Genomic DNA, 17701 nt, shown 5'->3' on the forward strand with positions numbered 1-17701 from the left:
CCTCCTGAGCCATCAGGATTACAGGTGTGTGCTACCATGACCAGCAGAAGCTCTTAATTTCCTTTAAAATATTTTTTTAGTTGTATATGGACACAATATCTTTATTTTGATTTTATGTGGTGCTGAAGATCAAACCTAGAATCTCTTAATTCTCTAAAAAACATTTTTATGAAAAAAATGTAAGCATGCAGAGGCACCGAGCTGCCAAAGCTGTAGGGTGACTTCACCTCAGCCCACACGAACATCTTACCAATGGCTCTGGGTACAGATGTCAAAACTAAAGCCATTGCACTGGTACTTATTAGTAAATAAATTGCAGGTTTTATCTGCATTTCACTGGATTTTCCACTAATGTTCTCCTACTGCCCCTGCATTTGGTCATCGTGTGTCCTTGGTCTCCTCTGATCTGTGACATTTTCTTGGTCTTTCTTCTTCGTCACGACCTTGACACTTTGGGGGAGGCCTGGTCAGGTATTTCTAGGAAGTTCCTCAAGTGGATGTTGTGTGATCAGGAGCAGTTTGTGGGGTTTTGAGAGGAGAACCCAGAGGTGGGATGCCCTCCTCATCATATCATGCCGCACGTGATGTGAGCCCGGGGGACCCGGTTAAGGCGGTGCCTGCAGGTTTATCCACTGTGGAGCTGTGGTCATCTCCTTCTCCTGCTGTATGATCTGAAGGCGGGAAGGGATCTGTAAGGGGTTCTATCTACAAAGCTCTTAATTTTAATTTTTTTAAAAACTGTCATGAAACACACATAACACCTGGACACAGTGCCACACTCATAGTCCCAGCAGCTTGGGAGGCTGAGGCAGGAAGATCACGAGTTCAAAGCCAGCCTCAGCAACTTAGCGAGGCCCTAAGCAACTCAGCGAGACCCTGTCTCTAAATAAAATACAAAATAGGGCTGGGGATGTGACTCAGTGATTGAGCACCCTGGGTTCGATCCCAGGTTCCAAAAAACAAAACAAAATTTACCATTTAAAAACGTCCACCTCTGCAGCACTCAGCACAATCACAGTGTCAGGCAGCCACCCCTCTATCTAGTTCTAGAACATCTGCATCACCCCAAAACTGACCCCCAACATCAGCAGCCACTCCCATTCCCTCCCCCAGGCCCCAGCGGTCATTCATGTGGTCTCTCTGGATTTAATTCCAAATTCTTCAACCAGATCGGTCTTTCCTTTGCCACGTGCACACTGTCTGGTTTCAGGAATCCGTTCCTGCCCCGGCATGATAAAGATCCTTTCACGGTGTCTCCTGGGTAGCTGGCTCTGTGGCCCAGTGGACAGTGCCTCGGACTTCTAGCCAAACCTGCAGAGGCCCTTCACGGTGTCTCCTGTATTGCTGGGGTTTTGTCATCGACAGTCAAGTCTCGACTTCTCTGGGAATTGATTTCAGAATATGAAGTGCGATAAGATCCAATATCAGTGGTTCCAATAGCCTTTTGTGAAATGGTCACAAAGCTAGTTTTTATGCATATGAGCAGTTCTGAGCCACATCCCCAGTTCTGGGCGCTCTTCTGTCCCAGTGGCCATCAATTCTTCTTACCAATATTCAGATGGGTCCTGATGTCTGCTAACACCAGCTCCCCATCTTGTTGCCTTCAGGACCTGAGTTAGTCTTTGCCTTTTTCTCAGCTATTTGGATTCCATGGAGAAACCACCCCCTTGACTGCACTGAATCTAGAAACAGAGCATCAGTGTATTTTAAAATATTGCATCTTCCAAGGTTAAAACATGTTGAATCTTTCTATTTATCTATCTTTCAATAAGCTTATAACTTTTAGATTTATTTCCAGATCCTTTGTGTATTTGAGGCTATGGATAAATGGGCTTTGATACCAGGGATTGAACCCAGGGGCACTCGACCACTGAGCCACATCTCCAGCCCTATTCTGTATTTTATTTAGAGACAGGGTCTTGCTGAGTTGCTTAGGGCCTCACTAAGTTGCTGAGGCTGGCTTTGGACTCTTGATCCTCCTGCCTCAGCCTCCTGAGCCTCTGGGATTACAGGCGTGTGCCACCATGCCCGGCGAAAAATGGGCTTTTTAAATGCCATGTTTTGCCTGTTTGTTGCAGAAGTGTGGACTGCCATTTGCTTTAGTATCTGGCAAGCTTTTCTACTTCCCATAAATCCAGCAATTAGACTCACACGTCCTGGGAGTTCGTGGGATACAAGGCTGTCCTCGGCAAATAAACACGTTGCATTTCTTACCAGTCCTTGAACTTTCGCTCCTTTTTTTATTTTCCAGTAAAATGCCAGGCTCTGGGGTGACAGGCATCCTTGCCTCGTTCCCAGTATTAAAGCGAACATTTCAACCTTCACCATTGATCACTTGGATCCAATTAATTTTGCAGCCCCGGTGCCTCGTTGTTCTGCCACCCGCCGCTCAGCGCATTCCAGAGCGATTGACTCGCGCCGGCGCCCGCTCCGCTGCCCCCTCCCAGCGGCCGCTGCCCTTCCGGCCCGTTTTCTCAGCCCCTCTTCCCGGCCCGCACTGCACTTGGCACGCTCCCTCACTGCTTCCGCCTCGCTTCTCTCTGGGCTTCTGATGGCTCTCATCGCCACCGAGTGAAACCCGCAAAGAGAAATCTCTGAAAGAGGAGTGCGGGACGGAGCAGACCCTGGTGAAAAGCACAACCCCGCACACGCTGGGGACTCTACCCACAAACCAAATGCACGTGCACACGAGTACGCACGTGCACGCGCACGCCCCCTGCCCCGCGCCGCCTGCCCAGCTCCCGGCCGCCAGCCCCAGGGGCCCTGCTTTGATTAACACTGGCTCAGCGCCTGTGCCAAGAGCAGCTATGGACACAGCTGGCTTCAGACGAAAAGGATCTCTTGCAGCATCTTCCAAGCTCCGTTTTTTCATGGGGAAAGAGGAAGCTTTTGCGAGCAGGCTCTTGCCAGGTCAACGCTGTTTGATCTTCAAATAAATTCCCAGTCCTTGCTGGGTCCATTTGATGTTCCTGGCTCTGAGTGACGCGCCACCGAGGGGAAGGACATCCATGAAATATCAATCAAATGGTTCAGCAGACATTTGTTGGCACCATCTGGATGCTGAGAAGTAAGCTTGTCACCAGATTGTACAGAGTGACATGGTCCCTGTCGTGGGAGGGGGAAACACATAAGCACACACAAAGGAAATCAAGCAAAATTGCAAGGAAAACAAAGAGGGTCCCAGGATAGAGAGGAACAGCAGGGGAGGGAAGAGCGGCTTCCTGGAGGAACCAGTGCGTGAGATGAGATGCAAAGGAGGAGGAGCCTTCGCATCCTGCTTGGAGAGAAATGGGGGAGGGGCACCCTAGACAGAGGCAGAGCTGGTGCAAAGGCCCTGAGGTTGGAGGAACTGAGGCAGACAAGCCGCCTGGAGCAGAATGAGTGAGGAGGAGAGAGGAAAAGAGAGGGGGAAGTGGGCAGGCATTTGGGGGAGCATGGAGAAGGGGTCTGAGAGTTTCTGAGGTGGAGAGACAGAGAGATAGATAGAAAGAAGGAGGCAGAGGGAGAGACACTGAAAGTAGGAAGGAGAGATAGAGTGTCAGTCTTAGAGGGCAAGACACGAGCCTGGTAGGCCCCAAGGCTCCAGCCCAAACCCAGTGGTTGCTGAGACTTTATTCTTACCCTTGTCTCCCCTGCAAACTCATCTCCGGGATCCCCTGCCCTGGTGGGGGTGACCACTGTGTGCTGAGAAGGGAGTTGGCACATAGTTGGTGCTTTATAAATGGGATGCATCTGTACGTGTTGGAGGGGGAGTGGGCAGCTTGGGAGGGTGCAGACCGCCTTGGTCCTGGCCACAGGGAGCAGCGCGGCTCACACAGAGGACAGTGCAGAGCCTGAGGGAGCTTGGAGCAGAGGCAGGACAGGTTCTGCTTCATGTTTTTTTTTTAATTGGTACCAAGAACTGAACCCAGGGGTGCTTAACCACCAAGCCACATCCCTGCCCTTTTTATTTAGAGACAGGGTCTCACTAGGTTGCTTACAGCCTCGCTAAGGTGCGGAGGCTGGCTTCAAACATGAGACCCTCCTGCCTCGGCCTCCTGCGCCACCGGGATTACAGGAGCAGGCCACGGCGCCCAGCTGCTTCGTGGCTTCAGGATCCTTCTGTGACTGGAGAAGGGCCAGGACAGTCAAGGGCAGGAGCGTAGGTGGCAGCACCAGGTGGGGGAGAGCAGGGCTCCTGGGAGTGCCGGGGTCAGATTGGTTCTGGGGGAGCCTGGCATGCAGGACCTGCTGACCAGAGGAGAGGTGAAGAGAGGCTGGGGACTGGGGTCTGCGCCACCAGCTGTGCACGATGACGTCGTCAGCAAGACACAGAAGCAGCGGATCTCAGAGCGAGGAACCGAGATTGGCCTTGTAAGTCTGAGTTGCCGGCAAGACACCCGAGGGTGCCGGCTGCGGCTTAGTGGCCACGCATGTGCGTGGCAGCTCAAGGCCCCATTCCATCTGCAGCAGCTCCGACACCAAAAACACCTCGTGTGGAATCAGAGGTTCCTTTATCTGCAGTTTCAGTTCCCTGCAGTCGATGAGTTACAAAAGTATTAAACAGAAAATTCCAGAAATAAACAATTCACACATTGTAAATAACCTCTAGTATTATGTGTACTATTTTGTTAGTTATGTTACTGTTGTTAATCACTTACTGTGTCAAAATCTGTAAATTAAACTTTATCATAGGTAGAAGAAAAAACACAGGAGAGTCTTCCCTCCATATTCATGAGTTCCAGGCCTATGGATTCAACCAACCACAGATTGAAAATATTTGGGGAAAAAAATCGCATCAGTACCGAACATGTATAGATTTCTTTCTTTCTCTTTTCTTTTTCTGGTACTGGGAATCGAACCCTGGGCATTAGACTAGTTCTTTTTTCAGTTTTATTTTGAGACAGGGTCTCACTAAGTTGCTGAGGTTGGCCTTGAACTTGCGATCCTCCTGCCTGAGATTATAGGAGAGGGCCACCGCGCCTGGGTTAGACATTTTTTTTTTTCTTGTCACCATACTCTAAACAATGTACAACAACTATGTACACAACATTTACTTGGTATCGGGCACTAAAAGTCATCTAGAGACGGTTTAAAGTCTACGGGAGGGTGTGTGTAGGTTCTATGCAAATATGGATCAGTTTTCTATTGGAGGCACTTGGGCATCCTGGTATTTTGGTCCATCCTTCTGGAGGTCCCAGAATCCCCCACTAGTAAAGGGGACCACTTGGGGACACATGGAGGCTACTGTCCCCATTTTCAGGCATCTGCAGAAAGTCCTGGAATGCCTTCGGAGTGGGCAAGGTGGACTGCTGTGGGGATCAGTGGGACCTCTGGGAGAGGAGGGACTGGAGACACCAAGAATAGCCATCAACGTGAGATGAGACATGGCCACTTGGACAAGAAGATTGTAGATGGAGTGCAAAGGCCCTCCCTGGCTTCCAGAACCAACCAAAACCCGGACACTGATCCCAGGGGTCCACCTTCCACACTTTGGTCTGTGGCCACTAGAGGCCCTGTCATCAGATCAGCCAGTGATGGTGTGCAGTAGAGACAGTGGAGTCCACTGTCTCTGGGGCTGCTGTATGCTCTCCTCTTCTTCCACGGACAGTTCTGGATTGGTCAGGGGAATGAGACGGTGACGGGAACTATAAGAAGGCGAAGGAAAGTGATAGGTCCAGACTGAATGGGGGCGGGGCTCCGGGTCCGGAGGCAAAGGCCCAGTTCCCAGAGTGGCCAGGAGGGGGCAGCCCTTGGCCTGTGGGAGATCCCCGACTGGGGCAGCCAGGATTCAGGAATCCCCTGCGGAGAGTCACTCAACAAATCCCTGCAAAGTCCTGTGCAGAGCTCTACAAATGTTCACTTGTTTAATACTGGAATCTATGTTACAGATAAGGAAATTGAAAAAAAAAATCTTGAAGTTGCTTACCCAAGATTTCAGAGCTGGTGAGTGGCGGAACTTTGAACCCAGGTGTTCCAGGGGGGTCGCTTAGCCTCTGCACTCCACTCCACTGGCTCTTCTTCCCTCAAATCTCCTGAAATAACAGTTTAAAAATAGGTGGCAATGGGGGTAGACCCCCTCCGCGCTCATGCGCAAGGCTGGGTTCCACCCATATCCCTGCAAAATAAATAGATAAATAAATAAGCAAGGGCTCCTTCTCAACTCTTTCCAGGGTCGCTCACTATGTGTCATCTTGGGAGGAGAGTAAAATCATTTCCATTTTAGAGATAAGGAAACAGGCACAAAGAGTGATATGGGAGCCTAGGCGGTGCGAGGTCCAACGAGAGAATTCTCGAAGCTTGTAAGACTCCTCCATTTCAGCCTGGCCCTGCTCAGAGCGGGGGCCAACTACCAAATGCTGTCCTCTGCAGCGTTCAGCACCCTTCTGCCACTTCTGCTCTTCATCCGCCCGAGCTCAGAGCTGAGCTCCCACGCGCTGCCTTCAAGTCCAGCTTCCCCATTCCAGACTAGCTGAAGAACCTGTGGCTTTATATCCCCTGGTGGGTCTGAGCTGAGATAGCTGGATGTGGGACTTTGATGATGTCATCATTAACAGGTGGGAAACTACTAATGAGAGAAGACAAGACATTTATCCTGGTAGTACCAGGCACGATGGGACTTGAACCCAGGGCATTACCACTCATGCCTCTAGGTCCACCACTAGGGCAACGTCAGGTAGAGTTGTCTCAGCCTTTCCATTCCCTGGTGAAAGCTCCAGGGTCTTATGAAAATGTTTGAGACCCAGATATGCACACACTTTGGTAATAAAGTGCAACAAAGGAAATGTAAAGTCCAAATGAACCAAGGGTTTGTTATGTTCAGGACTTCCTTTGGTGCATATGGCAACAGGGCTGGGAATGGATATACTCTCCCTAGGAAGATCCCAGTCAGATCTTAACCAATGGGCCACTCAGAGCTACTTGTGGCTAGTTGACTTCCCAAGCAAAATGAGAAAATACAAGAATAACCAACATTGGGAGGTGCTAGACGCTTAGCTCCTGCTGGCGCTGGGCTGTATATTTTCTAATACTTGTATTAATTTGTTTAATACCAATGATGACCCTAAAGAGTAGGGTTATCATTACACCAATCCGAGCGACAGGGAATCTGAGGCACAGAGACGTCGCACAGTTCATGGGAGACCCACGAAGACAGCTGGAATTTTAACCCCGCCATCTGTGGCATCTGTGCCCTATTTCCTAACATCTTCAACCCCTTATTTGGCCGTTTGGCCTTGGGGTCATTAGGATGGGGGATGCAGAGACCTCCGTGCCTGTTTAACTTGATGCAGGTCTGCTTGTCGAGACACGGTGCTGCCTGAGAGCCCAGATGGACAGAGGTGGGAAACCGGATTGGGGACCAGCTCCGCCCCATCCGCCCCCAAAAGATTTTAAGCTACCAGAGAAGGTCGCATCCAGCTCAGGATCTGGACCACACAGTCTGGATGCAGCCCCATTCTCCGACCACGCCCCCGTGGCCGCAGCTGATTGGACCAGTGGACGGGTAGCGGCCAATAAGAGGGAGCACTTTGAAAGCTCCGCCCACAAAGCCTTCCTTGTGGAGTGATTGGCCCTTCCGTCTCCCCTCCTTCTCGACCTTCCCTCCGGCCGCGGCCTCTTTGGAAGTCCCCGCTGCAAGCCTTGGTCGGAGGCACCCTTTCCTTCTCTTTTCCAGGATTCACCCTGCTTCCTCTCCCACTTTCAGCTGAAACGCCCCCTCCTCCGGAAAGCTTTCCCTGACTCCCAAGACTGGGTGGCGGTGCCCTAGGGGACCTCGGCAACCTGTGATCTCATCACCTGGTTTTCTTGCCTGTCTCCAAAGCAGGCCACAAGCTCCTCAGAAGCCAGGACAGGGCCTCAGAAAGCCCTTGTTTCTCCATCGCCTGGAGCGGGGTACATATTCAGAACATATGGCAAGGAGAATAATGAAATAATGGGTCAGAGATTAGGAGATTAGGAGGTACCGAGTTTAGAACTCTGCAGGTAGGACTGGGCACAGGGTCTGGCCCACGGCGAGTGCTCGATACACAGGGAAAAGACTGACTTCACCTCTGAGGGCGACGCAAATGTCCAGTGGCGACTCCCAGCAGTACTTTTTAGCTCCCAGCAGCCACCCAGGATCTATCGGTCTGCCTCCAGTCCTGTCCCCTCCAGTCTGCCAACATGTGTTCAATGAATGAAGGAATGGACCTGTTCTAGGGCCTGGAGTCAGATCACATCCTGGGGTGCTGGTCACTGAATCTGCCTCTTGACCTCTAGGAAATGTTTACTCAGTGCCTCCCCGGCCCCTGTCCCAGGTTCTTGAAAGATAAAAATGAACTAACATATCAAACAAATGTCACTACCTCAGGCTCCCTCACATCTCAGATAGGAAGTGATCCACACCCAGGACCAGTAGCTTTGTTCCCTGCCCCAGCACCCAGAACAGGAATGTTATCAGTATATGCGGCACATGAGTGCTGAGAAACAGGATCTGGCTCCCCAGGCAGAGGGAGGGAGGCAGGAAGGAAAGCAGCTCACAGGTGCCCTGGCCTATGCCTGTAATCCAGCTACCTGGGAGGCCAGGGCAGGAGGATCACAAATTTGAGGCCAGGCTTGGCAACTTAGTGAGACTCTATCTCAAAATAAAACACAAACTGGGCAAGGTGGTGCACACATGTAATCCCAGTGACTTGGGAGGCTGAGGCAGGAGGATCTCAAGTTCAAAGTCAGCTTTGGCGACTTAGTGTGGCCCTAAGCAACTCAGCGAGGCCCTGACTCTAAATGAAATATAAAGAGGGCTGGGGATGTGGCTCAGTGGTTAAGCACCCCTGGGTTCAATCCGTAGTACAAAAATAAAGAAGGAAGGAAGGAAGGAAGGCAGGAAGGCAGAAAGAGCAAGCCGAGGCTCAGAGGGAGAGTGCTCATAGGTTCAGTCCCCAGCCCCACACACATTTTTCCCTCCAAAATCTCATAGCCTGAGTGGTAAGGACATTGGATAGCCTGGCCTTTCCCACTTGGGAAATAGTCATTTCACATCCCCAAACCCAGCCATGCTACCCCTGGGCGTTCACTAGAGAGAAAGGGGTATATTCACTAAAATACAAACAAAAAGGCTCGAAACAACTTTATCCTCAGTGGTCAGAGTCTGCAAACAACCCAAAATCTGCTGAGTAGTGAATGTACATATAGCAAAAAAACTGGTTCCCTGTGGCTAGAGTTTTTTGTTTTTTTTTTTTTTTTTTTTTTTTTTTAAGATTGGGCCTCACTGTGTCACCCAGGCTGGCCTTAAACTCCCGGTTCAAGCCATCCTCCTGCCTCGGCCTCCGGAGTAGCTGGGACTACAGGAGCATGCCACCGTGCCCAGCTTGTACTATTTTGTTAGTGGGGGGAAAAGCCACATGGATGTGAGGATGTTGAAGCCCTCCTCTGCTCTTGGCGAGACTGTAAAATGGCACATCCGCGCGCAGAATGGTCTGGCAGTCCCTGGGAGAGCTAAACATAGAATTGCCATATGATTCGGCAGTGCCACTTTTAGGTAGAGACCCGTAAGAATTGAAAGTGGGTACTCAAGTTGGCGCACAAATGTTCGGAGGGAAAAAAAAGACTAAAAGGCGAAATCACAATAACTACCATCAAGAACACTACTCTGTCAGAAAAGGATCCAAATACCCGCCCGGGCCACAGTGCAGATGAACCTGAAAACATGATGCTGTGTGACAGAGCCAGACAAAAGGCCACATGGTGTGACACCCCAGAACAGGCAATTCCATCAGGACAGGAAGTAAGTCAGCAGCTGCCAAGGCTGGGGCAGGGGAGTGCCTGCTGACAGGGCAGGGCCCTCTGCGCGTGTGGGTTCTGCATCCGCAGATTCAACCAACCTAGGTAAAGAAACACTGGATAAAAGTTGTACTTGGGGCTGGGGAGAAAGCACAGTTGGTAGAGTGCTTGCCTTGCAAGCACAAGGTCCTGGGTTCAATCCCCAGCATTGCAAAAAAATTTTACTTGTACTTGACAGGTACATGGTTTTTCTTGTGTACACAGCATCGTATTAGATGCTCTAAGTCATAGAGACAGTTCAGTCTATGGGAGGATATGCGTAGGTTCTATGCAAATACTATGCAGTTTATAAAAGAGATTTGAGCATACTCAGATTTGGGTATCCTTAGGGTGTCCTGGAACCAGTCCCCTAGGGATGCTGAGGGATGACTGTGTTCTGAAATTAGATACTGTGAATGCACAGGTGCTAAAGTGTACACTTTAAAAGGATTAAAATGGTAGGTTGCATGTACTTTATCACAATAAAAAAGGAGGGGAAATTGGTACCCAGGGATACTACACAGCTGTGAAAAGGAATCATATGATACTCAACTCAATGTGAGGAGCTAGAGAAACCAGAACCAGAAGTGGGAATCCTGTGCAACCCTGTTTGCGTGAAGTTCAAAACCAGATAATATCCCCCCTGTAGTGATGAAGGTCGGAAAGCAGTCACCTTGGGGTAGAGGAGAATCAACTTGAGGGTTGAAGGAACCACTGGGAGCTGGAGCTGAACTAGATTCCACTCCAAAATCTGTCACCCTCACCCAGCCTCCACTTCTGACATCGGGGAACTTTCCCGTGTCTGTGGCCAACCTTACAAAAATGATGGAAACAGAAAAGTGGGGCTGGAGTGTTGCTGGGGGTACAGCATGTGCCTGGCGTGAAGCACTGGGTTCCACCCCCAGCACTGGAGAGAGAGCTGGAGGGAGGAAAAAGGAGGGAGAGGGATGGGGACTTGCTAGAGGAAGATGAGAGCATGCAGTAGTCCTGAGGGCTGGGATTCTGTTTTCCCCACAAATGCTGTCAACCTGACCCACCTGGGGACTGTTGGCCTGGAAACAGGCATGGAGCTGGGGGTGGACAAATGCAGGGCCTGGGATTCCATAAATGACCCCTGAATGCTTCTCAGTCCCTTGGGAGATCTCCCCACACTCTCCACACCAGGGTCCCCGTCCTGGAGGACACTCTGGGGCAGGAAAACCTTGGGCCTCCAGATCACTCAGGACATTGCCCCACAAAAGCCTAAGGGAGGACCTTTCTCTCAAATCAGACTCCCTTGCGGAGACCTATCTTGGCACTTTAGGCCCTTTAAGAACAATCGGAATTATACCAATAATCATAATTGCAGTCTGGGCAGAGGAAGGGCATGAACATCAGTCAGAAGCTTAGGGACTTGAATCCCGTACCAGTCAACGGACATGCAGGGGGAATGAATGAGTAGTGGCTGAACGGACCTTTTCCCCACTCATTAAGCCTGTGTTTATTTCTTTTTAATCATGACCTTCCAGATGCCCAACCTTGTCCTGACTGACCACCAGGTCCCCACGGCTTGGGGAGATGGAGCTTGTCACAGCCACTCTAGCCTGTGTTCAGCAACCATCATTGCTGAGAGCAACAACAGGAAATCACAGGCAGCCAGGACACTGGGGCGAGCCAGGTGGGAGGGGCCCCGCTAGAGGAAGGATGCCCTCGGACAGGAGAAAGAGGAAGTGGAGAGCAGGAGCAGTAGACAGTGGCTGGCGGTGATTACACTGATCAGGGAGAAGTTGGGTTGAACAAGCCAATGAGTGAATAGTAACAGGAGGCTGATTCTGCTTCCTGGACCTTTCTCATCTCTGTCCTGATTTGCCTTGTGTATTTTCAGAAACAGGGAGCTCACTCCTGAGGGAACCAGCCCAATCCTCTTGGGCATGGATGACGGTCCAGAAGTTCATGTAACATGGCTTTTCAAATAGGGGCCACCAAAGGTAAAAGAGCTGAATGAGAATGTCTGGAAGGGTTAGGGGTATGGAAGGGAAACCCCCTGGCAGTCCCTGCCACAGGCTATATCTGGAGTCAAATCCACTTGGGTTCAGATCTGCTGTATCACTTATAGGCCTGGTAACATCTGCCCTCCAGACCTCAGTGTGCTCTCTTTTCCTCTGAAATGACCAAACCGTGGCTGGCTCAATAGCTTTGTGCATGTACTCCATGAGCTAATCGAGGAAAATGGCCTGGCACACAGGAGGTTCAGAGTAAATGTGTGGCAGTGCTCCAGGCCCAGAGTGCTCTGGATTGAACCCAAACACATACGACCTTACTTGCCTCTGTCTCAAAACTTACCTCACACTTTAACTTCGGCCTCACTTGCTCGCCTACACCTGGCAAACTCCTACACATCCCTCAAGCCCCATCTACAAGATACATTTCTCTTTTTTATTCAACTTGGGGCTAGGAAGCTGTGAGCATTCACCTGCAGTTAGTTCTGAATGGGCTCACTGTGATTTGAGCTCCGCCCAGCAGAAATTCTGACCCACAGGATTCTGATCAAAGTGTATTTGTTGTTTGTTTTGATTGAACCCAGGACGTTGCGCACACTAGGCACGTGCTCTACCACTGTGCAACATCCCCAACCCTTTCTTCTTTTTGTAAATTTGACACAGGGTCTTTCCAAGTGCCCGGCTGCCTTCAAGCTTGCAATCCTCCTGCTCGACCTCCGGAAAAGCTTGTTAAATGAATGAATGAATAATGAATGAATGAATGGTCATTTGGGAAGAGCCCACCAAAGCGGAGACTTGAGTGGCCGCCAACCCTTCCGACGCTCCCATTTCCGGCTCTCCAGGAAGACAGGTCTCTAGAAGGGCCGGGAAGGGGCTGATGAAGAGGGGAGGGGGAGCTTCCGGGAGGGGTCTTCAGCCCTTCCGGTGCGGCCCCTTTAAGGGGCGGGCCCAGCAGGGCGGGCGCTCAGAGCGTCAGGGCGGCGCGAAGATGGCGGCGGCGATGCCCGTGGCGGCCGAGGCGCCGAGTTCGTTGCTGCTGGTGGTGGGCGGCGAGTGCGGCTGCCCGGGGCTGCTGGCCTACGTCCTGGAGGAGCTCGAACGAGGTCGGGCCGGCCGGCAGCGCGGCAGCCGGGGACGCGGGCGCGACGGCGTCTCCGCCCGGGCCGGGGGTGGGGCGGCTTGGCCTGCAGCCGGCGGGGCGGCAGGGCGGCAGGTGCGGCGGGGTCGCGGCTTCGCCGGGGGCTCAGTGCCCTTACTGCTGGGACGCGTGACGCGAGCCGCGGCGGGGCAGCCGAGCACGTCCCTGCAGGAAGCGGCGCCTGGGCCTTGCGCTGCCCCGCCCCAGCCCTGGGCGCGGACCGGGAGGGGACACGGCCCCGGCTTTGGGACCCGCTCGATTGGGCAACCACTCAGCTTCCTGCTCGGAGGGAGAGGCGGGGTCGCCGCGGATCCCGGGTGTCAGCATCCTCCGACGTCCTGGAGGGACGGCCGATGTGGGGAGGCCCGTCCTGCAGCCTCGGGGCTCACTTTCTTTCGCAGAACGAGGAGCAGCTAATTGGGGTGTGGGCGGGTGCGGCCTTCCCTGGGGGATTTGGCATCTGGGGAGGTGACTCACAGGTGCACCTGCAAGGTTCACCGCAGCTTCTTGGCACGGTAGGATGAACTGGCATGCTGCACCCAGGTGTTAGGAGAACGGCCAGGCCTGTGTCCCCTCGCCTGTGAAATGGGGCCTCAGCACGCAACTCGGTTTCTGTGCTTGGAGGATGTTCCCTGAGCACCTGCCATGTTGCCAGGCTTTCAGGCACTGGGACCCGGCCTGAATCGTAGAAGGCTCAGCCATGACTTCCTAGGCTCAGTGTGCTGCCGGATGGACCCAAAGTGAATGAAGAGATGAACAATTGGAAGTCTCTTGGTGTCCAAAGTGCTCAGGGTGGGAATGGCAGAGAAGACAAGCCAGTCTTAGCACCAAAGGGTGCACACGGGAGGGCCCCGGTACAGTGGGAACAGGTAGAGAGACAGGGGTCAGGGCTTCCAGGCTGTGGAACAACTGGTGACAAGGCCCAGAGGGAACCCAACCTGTTTGGCAGAGCAGAGGAGTGAGGAGGAGGGGAAAGGAAGAGATAGATGATGGCCAGGAAGAAGGGTCCTCTTCCCAGGTCTCCTGAGTCTGTTGGTGTGCACCCTGGTGGCTCTCCACTCAGTGCCACATCTGCAGGCTTTAGGTGGTTCTAAGTGTCCAGGCTTTGACGATTGAGAGAGGAGCTGGCTCGGCCCTCCAGGCAGGGGCTGGCCTCCTGTATACTCTAGGAGCTGAGCATGCCAGGTTGAACTGCCTCCATGCCCACCCCTAACTAGGTGTCCGGTCCTGGGACATTGATCCTAGAGTTTGCAAGCCTGGATGAACAGCTCAAGGTCTTTGTGTCCCGGCACTCGGCCACCTTCTCCAGCATCGTGAAAGGTGAGGTTGGGTTTCTGTTCATCGAGCAAGTGCTCACAGAATGCTAGGTGTAGGGGGTGGGGTGCAGCTGTTAGAAAGATAACGAAAAATGTAGTAATCCAACCCAGGCCTGCCAGGTGCTGAGCCAGGCAGCCCTGACCCAGTGGTAATGCCCTCAGGCCTCAGCAATCCAAAAAGCAGGACCTAGTGGTTTTGCCCCCATTTACCAAAGAAACCCTGGTGTTGGGGGCAGGGGTGGCAAGAAGCCCTTCAAAGATGGGGCTTTGGGAATGAGAAACTGCTGAGTTTTGGTGTGTCAGGGGTAGGGAGAGGACAGAACATCTGGAAGGAGATTGGGGCAGGGGTCACTGGGCAGGTCTGGGGGATGGATATGGAGGGACTGAGTCTGAACCACAACTGTGACCTCACATAGGGCTTGTACACAGTGGGTGTTTGGTAGTGGGGAACTGAGTGAGAATCACCTGGTACAAGGCTCTCCGGGGATCCTGGGGTGACCCAGAGCAGCCACTGGGTGGGGCTTGGGTATAATTGACTACTCTCCCTGCCCGAGCTGGCCTGTTGAGTCACCTCCTGACTGCTAGAGGAAGGGAAGGAAATGTCCTTCGTCTCATTGTCCCAGCGGGTCCTGGTGGCTTCCTGACCCCTTGTGCAGCAGAGAGGGGGGCTGGAAATCCTGTCTGCTCTGTGTGACCTCATTGACCACTTCCCCCCAAGTGGGGTAATATCTGTGATAGGGTTGACCAGAGCTGGAGGTCAGTGGCTCTCTAAACTCAAGGCCCTGCTTTATGTTCAAACACATCTGGGCCCTGTGCATTGGTGCACACCTGTAATCCCAGTGGCTCCTGAGGCTGAGGCAGGAGGATTGCAAGTTCAAAGCCAGCCTCAGCAACTTAGCAAGGCCCTAAGTAACCCATCAGGACCCCATCTCAAATAAAAAAAAAGGGCTGGGAATGTGGCTCAGTGGCAGAGCACCCCTGGGTTCAGAAGTCCCTGATACCAAAAAATAAAACAAAACACACATGGGCTCTGGGGAGCCCTCCAGGGTTGGGGTCACAGGAGCGCGCCTCCCCCCCCTCCTGTGTTCAGCTGTGCTGCCTCTGGGTCTTTGCCCATGTCGAACCCTCTTCTGGGCACGTCCTTGATGGCCCTCCTCAGGCTCGGGACCCTTGTCTGTAAACTGGAGGCAACCATGGCATTCCCCACTGGCTACAGCTGCACGTCAGGCCCAGCACATGTGGGGCCTGTCGCCTGGTTCCAGGGTGACCTCTAGGCCCTGCTTGGGTGTCCTGTTCTCCCTTCATCCTAACCCATAGCCATACCCCTGGGGGGGTTCCCTGAGGAATCATGGTACCTGAGGGCTATTCAGGGAGGCGGGATTTAACTCCAGGACAGCCTGACACTGGGTGGCCTTGCCTGATCCCCCACAGGCCAACGGAGCCTGCACCACCGTGGACACCCTGGAGACGCTGGTCCTCCTGAACCCCTCAGACAAGTCCCTTTGCGATGAGGTAGGGAGTGGCTGCCCCTGGCAGGAGTGGGTTGCTGGGGCTACCATGTCTCTCCTCACCTGTGCCCATCTGCACACACCTGGACCCCTCTCCCAGCTGCATGTCCGAAAGATGAGCAGGCCAGAGCCCTGGGGTACCCCACTAGAGACCCTCTTACAAGTTGATTCCTTTGATCACAAATGTTCTCCTTTGCTCCCTTAAGGGACTCTCAAAACTGTAGGAGCCTGAGCCAGATAGCTGATAGCCCCAGGCCTGTCACATCAGAGCTGGGCTGGGGGAGGGGTGGCTTCAGGTGGAAGGGGTCCTTGGCACCCAGCCTTGTAGGATGAGATGGAGCTGGCCAGGTACAGGGCCCCAGGAGGACTAGAGTCTGCCCTCCCAGCCTGTAGTCACCCTGCCCGTGGGCCGGGGCTGAGGGCTGGGGTGGTTGCCTGTTGATTGGGGCTGGGAGCCGCCGCAGCGTGGGGTGCCAGCCACATTGCTGCATAGGAAGGACCTTTAATGCTTGTCCCAGCTCCGGAACCTCCTTCTGGATCCTGCCCCTCACAAGCTGCTGGTCCTGGCCGGGCCCTGCCTGGAGGAGACGGGAGAACTTCTGCTTCAGACGGGGGGCTTCTCGCCTCACCACTTCCTCCAGGTCCTGGGGGACAAAGAGGTAAGCACGCCCTTGTCACCTCTCCCCAGCTCTGAATCCTGACTCCTCCCCATTGGGCTGCAGGCCACAGTGCCGTCCTTCCTGACCCTTCTCCCCTCCTGTAGGACGACCCATGTCACCTTTGGGGTCAGGATGGGTGCCGCCTGCCAGGACAGGCTGTGGTGTGAGGCTGGGCCTGGTGCTCAGCAGGGAACCAGAGACCTGCCACGGGAACCCAGGTTCCAGGTCCCAGCTAGGATAGAGCCAGATGACATCCTTTCTAGAGCCTGACTCTGGGGGGCGGGTGGTGGGCCACAGGCCTGGACCGTCACTGTTTACAGTACAGCAAGTGCGTGACGGTGGTGGGGAAAGGCTCGGTGATGGAGGTGGCCTGAGGGGCAGGGCTTGGTGTTCTCCCCTTTTCCCAAGGGACTGGCTGTTGCCTGCACCAGGTGGCCCTTACCCACTGTCCGCTGCCCCCTGCAGATTCACGACGCCCTAGCCTCCTCGCCTCCGCCTGCAGCCCTGCCCACACTCACCATCACCTGCCCCCTTGGGGACTGGGCACGCCTGGTCTCCGACGTGCCCGGCCTGCAGGGCCCACTGCGGCTGCAGCTGCGCCTCAACCCCCCTTCAGCTGCCCCCTCCGAGGGCCTGCGGGAGTTCCTGGAGTACGTGGCCGAGTCCTTGGAGCTGCCGTCCCCCTTTGAGCTGCTGGAGCCGCCGTCCTCTGGGGGCTTCCTCAGGCTCCCGCGGCCCTGCTGCTACATCTTCCCCGGAGGCCTGGGCGACGCTGCCTTCTTCGCTGTCAACGGCTTCACCATGCTTGTCAACGGCGGCTCAAACCCCAAGTCGAGCTTTTGGAAGCTGGTGCGGCACCTGGACCGTGTGGATGCCGTGCTGGTGACCCACGCGGGCGCCGATAGCCTCCCGGCCTGAACAGTCTGCTGCGGCGCAAGCTGGCCGAGCGTCACGAGGTGGCCACCGCTGGCGGGGGCTCTTGGGACGACAGGCTGCGCCGCCTCATCTCCCCCACCCTGGGGTGGTGTTCCTCAATGCCCGCGAGGCTGCGTCGCGGCTGCTGCGCGGCGAGGATGAGGCAGACAGGCTCAGACCACCTGGGCACGGAGTGGGGACCGCCACACCCGGGAGCAAGACCCACGCTGGCAAGGTCAGGGGCCAGTGCGGCGGAACTGCAGGACATCTCATTCCCAAAGTCCTGCTCAGGCACTGTCACTATGGTCACCCTCCTTTACCGATGAACAGACTGAGGCTCAGAAAGGCTGAGTGACCCCCAGGACACGCAGCCCATGGCGGGGGGCCAGGATTTGAACTCAGCCTGGGC

General features: G+C 53.9%; 1 protein-coding gene and 2 pseudogenes across 3 annotated transcripts in view; 2 read left to right on the forward strand and 1 right to left on the reverse strand.

Moving 5' to 3' along the window:
- The first annotated feature begins 12697 nt into the window (after positions 1–12697).
- Positions 12698–17701, forward strand: part of LOC306647364 (microtubule-associated protein 1S-like) — a 74071-nt gene continuing 69067 nt past the window's right edge. The window contains exon 1 of the mRNA XM_079116648.1: positions 12698–12859. Within this exon, the coding sequence (XP_078972774.1) occupies positions 12745–12859 (115 nt within the window). The 5' untranslated portion in view covers positions 12698–12744. The remainder of the gene's footprint in view (positions 12860–17701) is intronic.
- On the forward strand, positions 13248–17647 carry LOC306646413 (microtubule-associated protein 1S-like; annotated as a pseudogene). The gene is made up of 5 exons (XR_013766918.1): positions 13248–13326; positions 14112–14214; positions 15642–15722; positions 16237–16377; positions 16843–17647. The product of XR_013766918.1 is annotated as a microtubule-associated protein 1S-like (transcript).
- The window catches only part of LOC306646414 (protein unc-13 homolog A-like), a 44532-nt pseudogene continuing 44157 nt past the window's right edge, over positions 17327–17701 (reverse strand). The window contains exon 30 of the transcript XR_013766919.1: positions 17327–17474. The product of XR_013766919.1 is annotated as a protein unc-13 homolog A-like (transcript). The remainder of the gene's footprint in view (positions 17475–17701) is intronic.

This window comes from Sciurus vulgaris (genome assembly GCF_902686455.1).
Source record: "Sciurus vulgaris genome assembly, chromosome: 16".
NCBI lineage: Eukaryota > Metazoa > Chordata > Mammalia > Rodentia > Sciuridae > Sciurus > Sciurus vulgaris.